We start from the raw sequence: 16,101 nt of genomic DNA, 5'->3' as shown, positions 1-16,101 counted from the left end.
AGTCGGTTTCTAACCGTTTGTGCAGATTCATGCACATTTGTGGCCTGCTGGAGGTCATTTTGCAGGGCTCTGGCAGTGCTCCTCCTGTTCCTCCTTGCACAAAAGCGGAGGTAGCAGTCCTGCTGCTGGGTTGTTGCCCTCCTACGGCCTCCTCCACATCTCCTGGTGTACTGGCCTGTCTCCTGCTAGCGCCTCCAGCCTCTGGACACTACGCTGACAGACACAGCAAACCTTCTTGCCATCCTGGATGAGCTGCACTACCTGAGCCACTTGTGTGGGTTGTAGAGTCCGCCTCATGCTACCACGAGTGTGAAAGAACCACCAACATTCAAAAGTGACCAAAACATCAGCCAGAAAGCAGAAAGGTACTGAGAAGTGGTCTGTGGTCCCCACCTGCAGAACCACTCCTTTATTGAGTGTGTCTTGCTAATCGCCAGTGATTTCCACCTGTTATCTATTCCATTTGCACAACAGCTGTGAAATTGATTGTCAATCAGTGTTGCTTCCTAAGTGGACAGTTTGATTTCACAGAAGTTTAATTTACTTGGAGTTATATTGTGTTGTTTAAGTGTTTCCTTTATTTTTTTAGCAGTGTGTGTGTGTGTGTGTGTGTGTGTGTGTGTGTGTGTGTGTGTGTATATATATATATATATATATATATATATATATATATATATATATATATATATATATGTGTGTGTGTGTGTGTGTGTGTGTATATATATATATATATAAAACGATGTGTTCACGATTTTAATTGTAACATTTCACTTAAAAATCCTCATTTTCTATAACATTTACACAGATTTAAAAAAAAATGCAATTAATCACAATTAACTATATGAAATTCTGAGATTAATCGTTTGACAGCCCTATATATAAAACAACACAACTATATTCTGTAGCAACACTATCAAAATGGGAGTAGTAGTAATAATACTAATAATAATGATAAACTATAATAATAATAATAATAATGATTAAAAACTATAATAACTATGAAATTATATAATAATAATAATAATAATATGATGATAAAAGTCTAATAATAACAATGAAAGTATATAATAATAATAATAATAATAATAATAATAATAATGTTCCAATCCATAATCAATTTATGGATCCAGGAGTGGGTTTTCTATGGCATTCCTTTAAAAAGAACCACTTTGGTGCTTTCAAATGGAAGATATTAAGAAAACAGTGTACAAATACTGTCAATAGGTGTAGATTTCATGCTTTCCAATATTGTCTCTTTACTTTTAGACATCCATAAAGTAGTAATTAGTATGTGTGTAATACTGAGTAACTAGTATTGTATGTTCCACACAACATTGCCCAGTGGAGGAAAAACAGTTAAATCAGTAAATCATCTGACAGACAATGAACAGAACTAACACAGAAGTACTAGATAGTTTTATTGTTCCTTACTTAAACACACTTATCAGCTCATTAACTGTGTAATGAGCAGCAGCTACTGCAGAGTCAGTACACAGTTCATGAGTCAGTAAGCTATGAACAAACGACATGATCAGTTAACAGTGCAGTCAGTTACTAATTACTGAGAACATAATAAGTGATAACTAATGCTTAATAAATATATAATGACTTTTTTTTTAAAATAATTCATCTTTAATTTTTAACACTTAATATCTTTGATTACTTTGTAAATAATAGTATTGATTAATGAAGATAAAAATCACTGAAGATAAACATTCCTGTTCATTCTGTGTTGATTCTCAGATCATTTATTTCAATTACAGCTTAAATACTCAGTGTGTTGTGCTGCTGTTTCAGTAACATCTGTGAACACATGAATATGAATTCATGAATAGCATCTACTGTAAGTCTGAAAGCAGCGTTCTCAGACAGACACTGTAGGAGTCTAACGCTGCAGTGCACTGGGTCTCGTGCACTTTAGGTGTTTGTTTTCAAAGTAACATTACTAGTAAGAAATGAACAAGTTTATCTAAGCAAATGCTGTTTTCCACACTTATCTTGTTATTATGATGATTAACTGTAGTGCTGTTCACTGGGAAGGAGTGGAGGTGTTCTGTATGCTGCTGAAAAAATCTTCATTACAATGATTTCTCCTGATGATTTTTTCTTTCCACAGAGAGACCAAAAGCTGCGGTGTCCATACAGCCTGATGAACAGGTGTTCAGAGGAGAGACTATCACTCTCAGATGTGACATACAGGGAGGAGGAGTCTCTAACTGGCAGTACAGCTGGTTTAAAGATGGTTCATCCACTCCTGTCAGTAATGAACAGCAGTACACTATCAGCTCTGTTACAGCGTCTCACGGAGGAACATACACCTGTAGAGGAACAGTGAGAGGAACATCACGCTACTCACACACCAGTCAAGCCGTTACACTGACTGTATCAGGTGAGTGAGATCATCTCTTCAGTGGTCATTAATTTCAGTATCACAGCAACACAGATGAGACCAGATATTTTTTGCTACCACGGTGGTTCTTAATCTTGTTCTTGGAGACCCCCTTTTCTGCACATTTTCATGCTATGCGTACACCAACTGATCCATCCAGTTAGCTAAAGAACAAGCCCTTACTGAGTTGAAGATCATGTGAACAGTGGTTGCTTTTTCTTTCCTTTTTTCTTTGGTTGCTTTTTCTTTCCCTTTGCGATACTTTTTGGTGCATATTCTCACCAGTATCGGTGGACTCGTCTCTCTATGTCCAACAAAGTTTGGGAATTTAGTGTCGTCTCATCAACACGTTATCTATCTGGTGCTCTACAATGTGGGCGAGCCAGTTGTTTACCTGGTTTGCGATTGTTTGGATTGTCCTGTCGCTCTTCTTTGAACCTGCGACAGGTCTGTTCCAATAAACCGCTGCTGAACTTCTCCGGTATGAGCCTCCGTCAGCAGTGCTGCATTTTCACCCGGACATTGCTTTTCTGCCTCGCAGAATAGCTCTACTGAAATTCCATCATTCTGGTCCACCACCCGTCGCCCTCGCAGGAATACCGGCCGGCGTGTTAACCACAGCGTGCTTGCTAGCTTAGCCAGATCAGCTAATGCTACGGCCAAACACCACTACACTACCGTCAACTTCGGTCTTCTCAACATCCGCTCACTCACGAACAAGGGACATCTCATTCAAGATCTCCTCGCTGAGCGCAAGTTTCACTTTCTCTGTCTAACTGAAACCTGGCAACAACCTAACGACTTTTCACAACTCAACGACTCTGCTCCTCCTGGGTTTGTTTATGTTTGTCAACCATGTGGAGTAGGTCACGGAGGAGGTCTCGCGATACTTCACCGCGAGAATGGGAAAGTCCTCCCTGTATTTGTGCCTGCTCTCAGTTCTCTGGAATGTTTAGCATGTGAAGTGCCTGGACCCTCTCCTACCATCATCGCTACAGTCTACCGTCCTCCTAAGCCACATAATGACTTTCTAACTGATTTTGCCTCTCTACTCACTCATTTATCTACTCTCTCACCTAATGTAATATTGCTGGGGGATTTCAATATCCACATGGACTGCAGTAATCTCCCTCTCACCAAAGACTTCTCACCCTGCCTGGAGAATTTTGGATTTAATCAATTCATCGATTTTCCTACCCACATAAAAGGACATACACTGGACTTAATCTGTTGTTCTGGTCTCACTCTGTCTAATTGTCCAAGCTCATGTTACTGATCATTTCCTCCTCTCATTTAACATTACACTATGTCTCTCCATAACCAAGCCATCACGTCTCATCTCATTTAGGAACATCAAAGACATTGATAAGGATGTCCTCACCTCCAGCCTGGACAATAATCTGAAACTGTACAGTTCATCTTTGCTTGATGAACTTGTTGACCACTATAACAATAATTTAACCTATATTCTCAACTCTCTTGCTCCTGTGAAAACTTGCCCTGTTTCCTTCACTCATTCTGCCCCCTGGTATACCCCTAAACTACGGCTAATGAAAGCTAAAGCTCGTCAGCTCGAGCGACTCTATAGAAAATCTGGTCTTACCATCCACAAAGAAATGCACAAAACACACATATTGCAGTATAAAGATGTAATTGTTCAAACTAAATCCTCCTATTACTCTGGTCTAATTAACTCTAGTGAAGGGAACACCAAAACACTGTTCTATCTAGTCAACAAACTCTTCCAACCCAAATCCTTCCTACCTTCCCACTTTTACTCAACTGATACTTGTAACGCTTTAATGTCGTTTTTTAGTGAGAAAATTTATAAAATCCACCAGAACATCTGTCCTGATCCACAGCCTCTCTCCTTCTCTCTACCTCTTTCACATAGTCAGTCTCTCTCCTGTTTTCAGCTTCCAGATGCATCTGTCATTTCTGATCTCATGAGCAAATCAAAACCTTCTACATGTCAGCTTGATCCTTTCCCTACAGTCTTAGTTAAATATGGTCTTTCCTCTCTGCTCCCCCTCATAACTGCCATTATTCATACCTCACTCAGTAGTGGAATTGTTCCTACGCCCTTCAAAACGGCTGCTATCACTCCTATTCTGAAAAAACCTGGCTCAGACCCCAACAACTTTAATAACCTTCGCCCGATTTCTAACCTCCCTTTCATTTCCAAAATACTTGAAAAAGTTATTGCTACTCAAATTCATTCCTACCTATCCGAAAATTGTCTCTATGAACAATTCCAGTCTGGTTTTCGCCCCCTCCATAGCACAGAAACGGCTCTTCTTAAGATCACTAATGACCTTCTCATGGCAGCTGATTCTGGTTTATTTTCCATTCTCATTCTTCTAGATCTGAGCGCAGCCTTCGACACTATTTCTCATACTATCCTCCTTAACAGACTATCTTCCATTGGCATTAATCATATCGCACTCGACTGGTTTCATTCCTATCTCTCAGGCCGCACTCAGTTCATTCAACTCAAATCTTTCAGGTCTCAGTCTTCCCCTGTTTCTTCTGGTGTACCCCAGGGCTCTGTCCTGGGGCCCCTACTTTTCATCATTTACCTTCTGCCCCTTGGCAATATTTTTCGCTCTTTCAACATCCATTTCCACTGCTATGCAGATGACACCCAGCTCTATCTATCTAGTAAACTAAGTACTTTGTTCCCGCCCTCTTCCCTTTCCAACTGTTTATCTGAAATAAAATCCTGGTTCACCTCTAATTTCCTAAAACTTAACAGTGATAAAACTGAAATTTTGCTTTGCGGTTCCAAATCCACATTATCAAAAGTGGATATTTCCTCTATCCAAATTGACAGTACATTAGTCTCCCCCTCACCTCAGGTTAAGAGCTTGGGTGTCATCTTAGATAACAGTTTATCTTTCCGCTCTCACATTAGTAATGTAACCCGGTCTCCGTATTTCCATCTGCATAACATCAATCGTCTACGCCCTTCCCTCACCCCCCATACTGCATCTATTCTAGTTCATAGTCTTGTTACATCCCGCATTGACTACTGTAATTCTCTTCTCTTTGGCCTTCCTCATAAATCCCTCCATAAGCTTCAGCTGGTTCAGAATGCAGCTGCCCGTATTATCACTAAAACTCATTTTACACATTACACCTGTCCTTCAACAGCTCCACTGGCTCCCTGTTAAATATAGGATCAAATACAAAATTCTCCTCCACACATTTAAGGCCATACATAATCTTGCCCCCCCTTATCTGTCAAATCTTCTCCAAATCGCAACTTCTACCCGCTCGCTCAGATCCTCCTCTTCCATTCATCTCTCTGTACCTTCTGCTCGTCTGACTACCATGGGGTGCAGAGCTTTCAGCCGCTCTGCTCCTAAACTCTGGAACTCCTTCCCACCTGACATCCGTAACATTGACTCTTTTCCTCTTTTCAAATCAAGTCTTAAAACTCACCTGTTCAAATTAGCCTACTCTCTCTGTTGATGTTTTTTTTTTTTTCCCCTTATAACCCTACATTTTGTACAGTGTCCTTGAGTGTCGAGAAAGGCGCTTTTAAATTAAATTTATTATTATTATTATTATTATGAACAGGAGAACATACAGTGTGCAGAGCAGTGGGCCTCCAGGACCAGACTGGAAACATGCGTTAATGAAACTGACTCTAAATACTCTGAATACTGCAATAGTCAACATTGCATTAGTTAATATGGTTTTAATAGATTATCCATTTTCAGTGTTTATTTTAGAAATTAAAAGGTTTCTGGGACGTCAGACGTCAGACGTGCAGTCTGGAAAATGTTTTATTCCAGACTGCAATTTTGAAAAATCTTTTACTGTCCTTTCTTCTGTTCTCACAGCTTTACCCACAGCTACACTGACCGTAGAACCCAGATGGAGTCCTGTGTTCACTGGAGAGTCAGTGACTCTGAAGTGTGAGATACAGTCTCACAGTAACTGGAGATATCAGTGGTATAAAGGCAGCAGGAGAACTGCAGTCAGTCAGTCTCTGACAAACACCTTCACCATCAGATCAGCAGCATATCAGGATCAGGATCAGTACTGGTGTAGAGGAGAGAGAGATAACAGACCCACATCATCACAACCCAGCAACACTGTTACTCTCAGAGTGAAAGGTAAGATTTATAGTTTATTCATTCATTTATTTATTATTTATTCATAGGAATGTGTACAAACACACACACATCTAAACCGCTTATCCTTCTGGGTTGCGGGGGCAGAAAAAAAGGAAATGAAAATAAAGATTCCACATTAAATTACCATCTATAATTTATATCTGAAATCAGTGACAAAACAATTTCTAACATTTTACATTAAAGATCATAAATTAGTTCTATTCTGATTGAGCTGTTATTCGGATTATTAACGGATTATGAGGCTGCATGTAAACGAGGCTAGTGAGCCATGTTTATATGCTGTTTACAATGCTGTAGCACTGTGGTATGACACTATATGTCTTTAATGAAGTCCAACTTTGTGTAACTTATTTTTGTTAGCGCAGTACTGTGAAGTCCTATAGGCTGTGACTGAATACAACTTCAGCACAATTGAAGTTTTATTTAGTTTTTATTTTATTTTGTAACACATCTCTGAACTGAGACACAGCAGTATGTGACTACATGTCTTATATTTGAGACTACAGCTCCCTAATCTATTACAAATCCAATTGTGTTTTGTAGGTTCAGTATTACTGCCTAGTATGTGAGAGAATAAATCTCAGTTTTCTCTTGTCCCAGCAGTTTTTAACATAAGTGCATTTAGCATAAAATGTGTTCACCATTTTAATTGTAATATTTCACTTAAAAATCCTCATTTTCTATAACATTTACACAGATATTTAAAAAATGCAATTAATCACAATTAACTATATGAAATTCTGAGATTAATCGTTTGACAGCCCTATATATAAAACAACACAACTATATTCTGTAGCAGCACTATCAAAATGGAAGTAGTAGTAGTAATAATAGTAATAATAATAATAATAATGATAAAACTATAATAATAATAATAATAATGATTAAAAACTATAATAACTATGAAATTATACAATAATAATAATAATGATGATGATGATAAAACTATGATAATAACAATGAAAGTATATAATAATAATAATCATAATAATGTTCCAATCCATAATCAATTTATGGATCCAGGAGTGGGTTTTCTATGGCATTCCTTTTAAAAGAACCACTTTGGTGCTTTCAAATGGAAGATATTAAGAAAGCAGTGTAGAAATACTGTCAATAGGTGTAGATTTCATGCTTTCCAGTATTGTCTCTTTACTTTTAGAGATCCATAAAGTAGTAATTAGTATGTGTGTAATTGTTACGACCCCATGGTTAAGCCTAGGGGAAAAGGGGCCAGTAACATATGGTTTCGATGTGATGTTTGTAGCACGAACCGGGAAGGAACAAGACACAACAAGTTCAGCGTCTTCTGTGCTGTTTATTTCACACGGCACCGGGGACGAGTGAGTGAGACCCTCCCCTCATAACAACAACCACCACTATTTACAATATTTATATCTGTCAAAACAAAAAATAAATGGACTTCTGGACCCGGACGGCACCAAAGGAAAGAAATAATCAAAACCAACGAAAAATAAAACTACCCTAGTTCGTTGAGTCAGTTACCTAGTGAAAAACAAAACACTGACTGCACTAGTCTCCCCAACACAAAACCGAAATACACGGGTTGGCGCCGCCCCTTACCTAGGGTGTCTATACATTGGGCCGCTACGTGATGTAATATGTATGAGCGCGCCCCTCTACCCTGTCCAGAACCCCAAGAAATCACAGGAGCAGCGAGAGAGAGAGAGAGTGAGAGTTGTAATAAAGGAAAACCAACAGACTATCAGTGCCAGGGACTTAAACTTGCACTAGGCCACATCAATAACCCGACACACACACACAACACAGTCCTGTGAAAACAGCGGAGCAGTAAGGAAAGCACAGAATCAGCTTAGAGCCCAGGGGTAACGCCAGCTTCCTCACGAGCTTCGCCGGTCTTCTTTTAAAATCCAAGTCCCTCCTCCAGGGTCTGAACTCTGGATGATGATTGGCCGCAGTGGGGTACGGGTCCTCTGACGATGACTGACACTGCAGCCAACCTGTAATGGAGATAGGGAACAAACGAGGGAGGAGACATACCAGGGAGCAAGCAAGAAAGGGAGAGAGAATAGAAAAGAGAAAGAAAATAACACCAGCCAGAAAAGCCCCCCCCTTCCAGGCCCGACACGTAACAGTAATACTGAGTAACTAGTATTGTATGTTCCACACAACATTGCCCAGTGGAGGAAAAACAGTTAAATCAGTAAATCATCTGACAGACAATGAACAGAACTAACACAGAAGTACTAGTTAGTTTTATTGTTCCTTACTTAAACACACTTATCAGCTCATTAACTGTGTAATGAGCAGCAGCTACTGCAGAGTCAGTACACAGTTCATGAGTCAGTAAGCTATGAACAAACGACATGATCAGTTAACAGTGCAGTCAGTTACTAATTACTGAGAACATAATTAATAAGTAATAACTAATGCTTAATAAATATATAATGACTTTTTTCAAATATAATTCATCTTTCATTTTTAACACTTAATATCTTTGATTACTTTGTAAATAATAGTATTGATTAATGAAGATAAAAATCACTGAAGATAAACATTCCTGTTCATTCTGTGTTGATTCTCAGATCATTTATTTCAATTACAGCTTAAATACACAGTTTGTTGTGCTGCTGTTTCAGTAACATCTGTGAACACATGAATATGAATTCATGAATAGCATCTACAGTAAGTCTGAAAGCAGCGTTCTCAGACAGACACTGTAGGAGTCTAACGCTGCAGTGCACTGGGTCTCGTGCACTTTAGGTGTTTGTTTTGAAAGTAACATTACTAGTAAGAAATGAACAAGTTTATCTAAGCAAATGCTGTGTTCCACACTTATCTTGTTATTATGATGATTAACTGTAGTGTTGTTCACTGGGAAGGAGTGGAGGTGTTCTGTATGCTGCTATTTAACAAGAAAACTTTTATGTTCTGCATGAACATACAAGAAAAATCCTGAGGATTTTTTCTTTCCACAGAGAGACCAAGAGCTGTGGTGTCCATACAGCCTGATGATCAGGTGTTCAGTGGAGAGACTGTCACTCTCAGATGTGACATACAGGGAGGAGGAGTCTCTAACTGGCAGTACAGCTGGATTAAAGATGGTTCATCCACTCCTATCAGTAATGAACAGCAGTACAGTATCACCTCTGTTACAGAGTCTGACGGAGGAACATACAACTGTAGAGGAACAGAGAGAGGAACATCACGCTACTCACACACCAGTGATGCTGTTACACTGACTGTATCAGGTGAGTGAGATCATCTCTTCATTGTTCATTAATCTCAGTAAATACTCTGAATACTGCAGTAGTCAACATGGTTTTCATAGATTGTCCATTTTCAGCGTTTATTTTTAGGTATTAAATGGTTTCTGGGACATCAGAAATGGTTTATTCTTGACTGTAATTTTGAAAAATCTTTAGAAATCTCCAAAAATAAATTCTCTAAATTAGAATGTGTAATCTATCTGTTCTCACAGCTTTACCCACAGCTACACTGACTGTAGAGCCCAGATGGAGTCCTGTGTTCACTGGAGAGTCAGTGACTCTGAAGTGTGAGATAAACTCTTACAGTTACTGGAGATATCACTATGACTGGAGATATCAGTGGTATAAAGGCAGTAGTAGAACTGCAGTCAATCAGTCTCAGACAAACACCTTCACCATCAGATCAGCAGCAGATCAGGATCAGTACTGGTGTAGAGGAGAGAGAGATTACAGACCCACATCATCACAAGACAGCAACACTGTTACTCTCACAGTGAAAGGTAAGATTAGTAGTTTTATTTATTTATTATTTATTCATAGGAAACTGTACACACACACACACACACACACACACACACACATCATCTAAACCACCTATCCTTCTGGGTTGTGGGGACAGAAAATAAAGGAAATGAAAATAAAGATTCCACATTAAATTACCATCTATAATTTATTTCTGAAATCGGTGATGAAACAATTTCTAACATTTTACATTAAAGATCATAAATTAGTTAATAATATTGTACAAAAGAAATGACTGGATAATGATGCGATGGCATTATGGCAGCAAATTGTACTAACATAAAAATGATACACTAATTCTCTAGTTATTATTATTGAATAGAAGTTAATAACTGTAACCAGTCAGAATTAAAATGATAAAATAATGATACCCTGTCATACTAACCTAAAAATCACAAGCTACTTTTCTAGTTCTTAATAAATAAAGATGAGTTAAGATCAGTTCAGACAGTCGTGTTGCATAAAGAAGTGTGTGGTGTGGTGTGAGTCTTTTTTTCTTTCTGAGTCTGTTACCAGATCTCAGCTTCACAGCAGAGGAACAATGTTTTGTGGTGCTTAATCCTGTTCTTGGAGTCCCCCTTTTACAGTGTGCAGAGCAGTGAGTTAAATCTCCAATAGCAGCAGATCAGGATCAGTACTGGTGTAGAGGAGAGAGAGATAACAGACCCACATCATCAAAACACAGCAACACAGTTACTCTCACAGTGAAAGGTTACATTTAAGAGATTCATTTTATTTATGTGGTTTTTTTATAGGAAAGTGTACACACACATGTACACACACACACACACACACACACAAAGACACACACATCATCTAAACCGCTTATCCTTTTGGGTTGCGGGGACAGAAAAAAAGGAAATGAAAATAAAGATTCCACATTAATAATATTGCGCTAAAATGTCTTTATGTACTAATTCTTTATTTATTAAAAAAATGGGTCATACTCTTCAGATCAGAAATGACTGGATAATAATGTGATGGCATTATGGCAGCAAGTTGTACTAACATAAAAATGATGCACTAATTCTCTAGTTATTATTAAATAGAAGTTAATAACTGTAACCAGTCAGAATTAAAATGATAAAATAATGATATCATGTCATACCCACCTAAAAATCACAAGCTACTTTTCTAGTTCTTAATAAATAAAGATGAGCTAAGATCAGTTCAGACAGCCGTGTTGTATAAAGAAGTGTGTGGTGTGGTGTGAGTCTTTCTTTCTGAGTCTGTTACCAGATCTCAGCTTCACAGCAGAGGAACAGTGTTTTGTTACCAGGTGACACAAGAGGAACATGTGATGTGTTTCAGCCCTGATTCTCAGTATTTTTACCTTATGTGTTCATGAGTAACTCCACTTGTCTGAAAGTGGGCCAGTATGTAAAAGCAGTAGAACAAGCAGCAGTAATTTAGTCCTAATATCAGTGCAGTTATTCACATTATTCTGATGTTCTCACCTGATGTGAGATACAGTAACTGAGAAACAGTATAGAAAGAAATAAATCAGCATTTTAAAGCTTCAACACATTGATTTTCACTGTAATTACAGACTGTAACTGTGTCTGTTCATCATGCTGCACTTCACCATATAAATAAATAACAGGTTAAAATCTAGTTGTGCATTTTCTGAAGGAACTGCAGTAATGCTTGAAAAGTGCTGCAAGTGTGTGTGTTTGTGTGTGTTTCTGTGTGGTGTGTGTGTCTGTGTGGTCTGTGTGTCTGTGTGTATGTGTTTGAGGGGGAAGGGGGAGTCATTCAAATTAACACTCTGTTATTATGCAGCTCTTAGTGGAGAAGCCTTTGAGTCCAATTTGCTCCCTCTGAACAAACAGTCATAACTCAGGAAATGTTTGCTCTGTCGTTTAATCTCATAGATGGTGCAAGATAAGACACCTTGAGGATTATTTTGGTATAATGTTATGTGTATTGAGAGGAAAATATCTGAGTTATGACAACTTAAATACAGAGAAAATCTTGAAATAAGCAGATTCTGATTTTGAGAAATTTACATGGGAGTGAATGGGGCAGTTTTCTGTGCCTAGTGCCAAACAAACGCTCATAACTCTAGAGCTAATTGATAAAATTATGAGATATTTTGAGGTTTCAGAAAGGACAAATTTATCGACCTTTTAAAACTGAAATAGACTTTCTATGTAAAAGGTTAAGGATTTTAAAACAGATTCCCTGCATGACAGCTGTGTATATGAGACTGAGTGGCCTGCTGTCACATCATTGATTTGAAGTTCTGAACATTCCACCATTCATTCTTATGGGAGGTTTTTAATTTTTAAACTTACAACCCCAATTCCAATGAAGTTGGGACGTTGTGTAAAACATAACTAAAAATAGAATGCGATGATTTGCAAATCCTTTTTAATCTATATTCAATTGAATACACTATAAAGACAAGATATATAATGTTCAAATGGATAAACCTTATTGTTTTTTGCAAATATTCACTCATTTTGAATTTGATGCCTGTAACACGTTCCAAAGAAGTTGGGACAGGGGCAACAAAAGACTGGGAAAGTTGAGGAATGCTCAAAAAACACCTGTTTGGAACATTCCACAGGTGAACAGGTTAATTGGAAACAGGTGAGTGTCATGATTGAGTATAAAGAGAGCATCCCTGAAAGGCTCAGTCGTTCACAAGCAAGGATGGGGCGAGGTTCACCACTTTGTGAACAACATTGTTGAGAACAATGTTTCTCAACGTACAATTGCAAGGAATTTAGGGATTTCATCATCAACAGTCCATAATATCATCAAAAGAGTCAGAGAATCTGGAGAAATCTCTGCAAGTAAGCCACAAGGCAGAAAACCAACATTGAATTCCCGTGACCTTCGATGCTTCAGGCAGCACTGCATTAAAAACCAACATCATTCTGTAATGGATATTACCACATGGGCTCAGGAACATTTCAGAAAACCATTGTCAGTGAACACAGTTCGTCGCTCCATCTACAAGTGCAAGTTAAACTGCCTTGCAAAGTGAAAGCCATGTATCAACAACACCCAGAAACGCCGCCGGCTTCTCTGGGCCCGAGCTCATCTGAGATGGACTGACGCAAAGTGGAAAAGTGTCCTGTGGTCTGACGAGTCCACATTTCAAATTGTTTTTGGAAATCATGGATGTCGTGTCCTCCGGGCCAAAGAGGAAAAGGACTGTCCGGATTGTTATCAGCTCAGAGTTCAAAAGCCAGCATCTCTGATGATATGGGGGTGTGTTAGTGCCCATGGCATGGGTAACTGACACATCTGTGAAGGCACCATTAATGCTGAAAGGTACATACAGGTTTTGGAGCAACATATGCTGCCATCCAAGCAACGTCTTTTTCAGGGACGTCCCTGCTTATTTCAGCAAGACAATGCCAAGCCATATTCTGCACATGTTACAACAGCGTGGCTTCGTAGTAAAAGAGTGCGGGTACTAGACTGGCCTGCCTGCAGTCCAGACCTGTCTCCCATTGAAAATGTGTGGCGCATTATGAAGCACAAAATACGACAACGGAGACCCCAGACTGTTGAGCAACTGAAGTTGTACATCAAGCAAGAATGAGAAAGAATTCCACCGACAAAGCTTCAACAATTATTGTCCTCAGTTCGCAAACACAAGCAAAGGTGATGTAACACAGTGGTAAACGTGCCCCTGTCCCAACTTCCTTGGAACGTGTTGCAGGCATCAAATTCAAAATGAGTGAATATTTGCAAAAAACAATAAAGTTTATATGTTTGAACATTAAATATCTTTTCTTTGTAGTGTATTCAATTGAATATAGGTTGAAAAGGATTTGCAAATCATAGTATTCTGTTTTTATTTATGTTTTACACAACATCCCAGCTTCATTGGAATTGGGGTTGTAAATACGATGATTTCTTTGCATCATTTTTTGTGTCCCCTCGAGAAAAGTGGAAGTGGCTTTCATTGTCAACAGGGATTTCAGAAATACTGTTACTGGTTATAATGCTATGAATGATCAGCTGATGTCAGTCTGATTTCATGCACATCCATTCAAAATGACAGTAATCCAGGTTTATGCCCAAGTAATGGATGCAATTAGTCAAGAAATTGAAATGTTATATGATCAAACTCAGGCTAAAATTGACAAGACTTGCAAGACCTACTACTGTTTCTGGGAGAGTGGAATGCAAAGGAAGAAAAGTGAAGGAGGAAAATACTGCTGGCAAAATGGCCCTGGAAACAAGCAAGAGATCGGCTAATGAGCTTCTGTGATTACAGTGACTTTTTCATTTCTAATAAATTTTTTAAGCATCCTAAATGACAACCGTACACATGAACATCAGCACATGGAGTTCTCCAAAACAAAAAACAAGCACAAACATCTACACTAAGAGCAGAGAAATAAGAACTGTGCACTTCAGATGCAGCACACGGGAATTTAGTGTGCTTGCTTATTGCATCTCTGCGCTAGTTTAACTGATTTCATGTGGCATTTCACTTCTTGCTTGATTCTGAAATTTCACCAGGAAATACATCAGCGGCAATATATCCATCTATAGATAGATAGATAGATAGATAGATAGATAGATAGATAGATAGATAGACCTTCAGATTAGCTGAAGAACAGCAGAGAGAGCTTCATGTTATGGGTTTCCATGGTTGAGCATCTGCATCCAAGCCTTACATCACCAAGCAAAGCAAAGCATGAAATGCAGTGGCAGCACTGGCAGCAGAGCAGCGGAGACGTGTTCTCTGGAGTGACCAACCATGCTTCTCCGTTTGGCAGTCCGATAGATGAGTCTGGATTTGACAATTGTGAGGAGAACGGTACTTGTCTGACTGCATTGTGCCAAGTGTAAAGTTTGGTAGAGGGGAGATTATGGTGTGGGGTTTTTTGTCAGGAGTTGGGCTAAGTCTCTTTGTTCCAGTGAAAGGAACTCTTAATGCTTCAGCACCAAGAGATATTGGATAATTTCATGCTCCCAAATCTGTGTAGGATGACCAACACAGACTGTGCATCAGCAGAGCGATTGTCTTTGGTTTTACATCTGCAAGGTGGCTTTACAAGATGGAAGTGTCTAATAGAGTGGACAGTGAGTGGACACAGTGCTTAAAAACTCCAGCAGCACTGTTGTGTCTGATCCACTCGTAGTGACTTACTCATAGTAAGTGGAGCTGATAAAATGGACAATGAGCATAGAAACAAACCCTCAGCCCCACATGATACAGGGAAATTAGGCAATATAAATATGGTGGGCGCTGTCCTGCCTCAATCATGTTGAGGGGTTTAATATCTTAACACTAACATCCCACCCTAAGCGTAGTCAAGAATTTATAGTGCAAAGCCAACTCCTATAAAAAAAAGTTTCAAATATCGGCATAAACCCAACTACAGTTTCAAAACCCACCATGAGCATAAAGACTCAGTACAGTTTATTTGGTAAACATTTAACCTGAAGTGTAACGCCAGACCATCCAAAGATAAAACACATAAGAACATCTTAATCTTGAATATTTCTGTTTAGCTTGTCCATCCAAATTCATCAAGATCATCTGGACAAACTTGAATGTGTATATCAAGTTGTCAGAAAGCTGAAAACATAAGCATAAGGAGCCCAAATACCATGATGAATGCATTTCCTAGGTTGTTGACCTCTATCACAATGACACTGTCCCAAAGCTCAGTATCATCCTCATTAAAATCTCTTCAAATTGTGTAAATCCCCTTGTTCACTCACACGTCCTTCTCCACATCACCAATGACTGACCTGAACATCAATACAAACACAAAATCACTGACATGTCAGAAAAGTGGACAAGCAGAAGTCTATCGTT

At 38.8% G+C, this 16,101-nt stretch overlaps 1 protein-coding gene across 1 annotated transcript in view; it reads left to right on the top strand.

Annotated features, from left to right (window-relative positions):
• Positions 1–16,101, top strand: part of LOC108414290 (titin-like) — a 228,185-nt gene that overhangs the window by 159,627 nt on the left and 52,457 nt on the right. The window contains exons 20-23 of the mRNA XM_037534976.1: positions 2,117–2,389; positions 6,238–6,513; positions 9,492–9,764; positions 9,995–10,282. Of these exons, the coding sequence (XP_037390873.1) occupies positions 2,117–2,389; positions 6,238–6,513; positions 9,492–9,764; positions 9,995–10,282 (1,110 nt within the window). The remainder of the gene's footprint in view (positions 1–2,116; positions 2,390–6,237; positions 6,514–9,491; positions 9,765–9,994; positions 10,283–16,101) is intronic.

Source organism: Pygocentrus nattereri, chromosome 2 (genome assembly GCF_015220715.1).
Source record: "Pygocentrus nattereri isolate fPygNat1 chromosome 2, fPygNat1.pri, whole genome shotgun sequence".
Taxonomy (NCBI): Eukaryota; Metazoa; Chordata; class Actinopteri; order Characiformes; family Serrasalmidae; genus Pygocentrus; species Pygocentrus nattereri.
The sequence above is the reverse complement of the archived record's forward strand: the minus strand, read 5'-3'. Positions and strand labels throughout refer to the sequence as shown.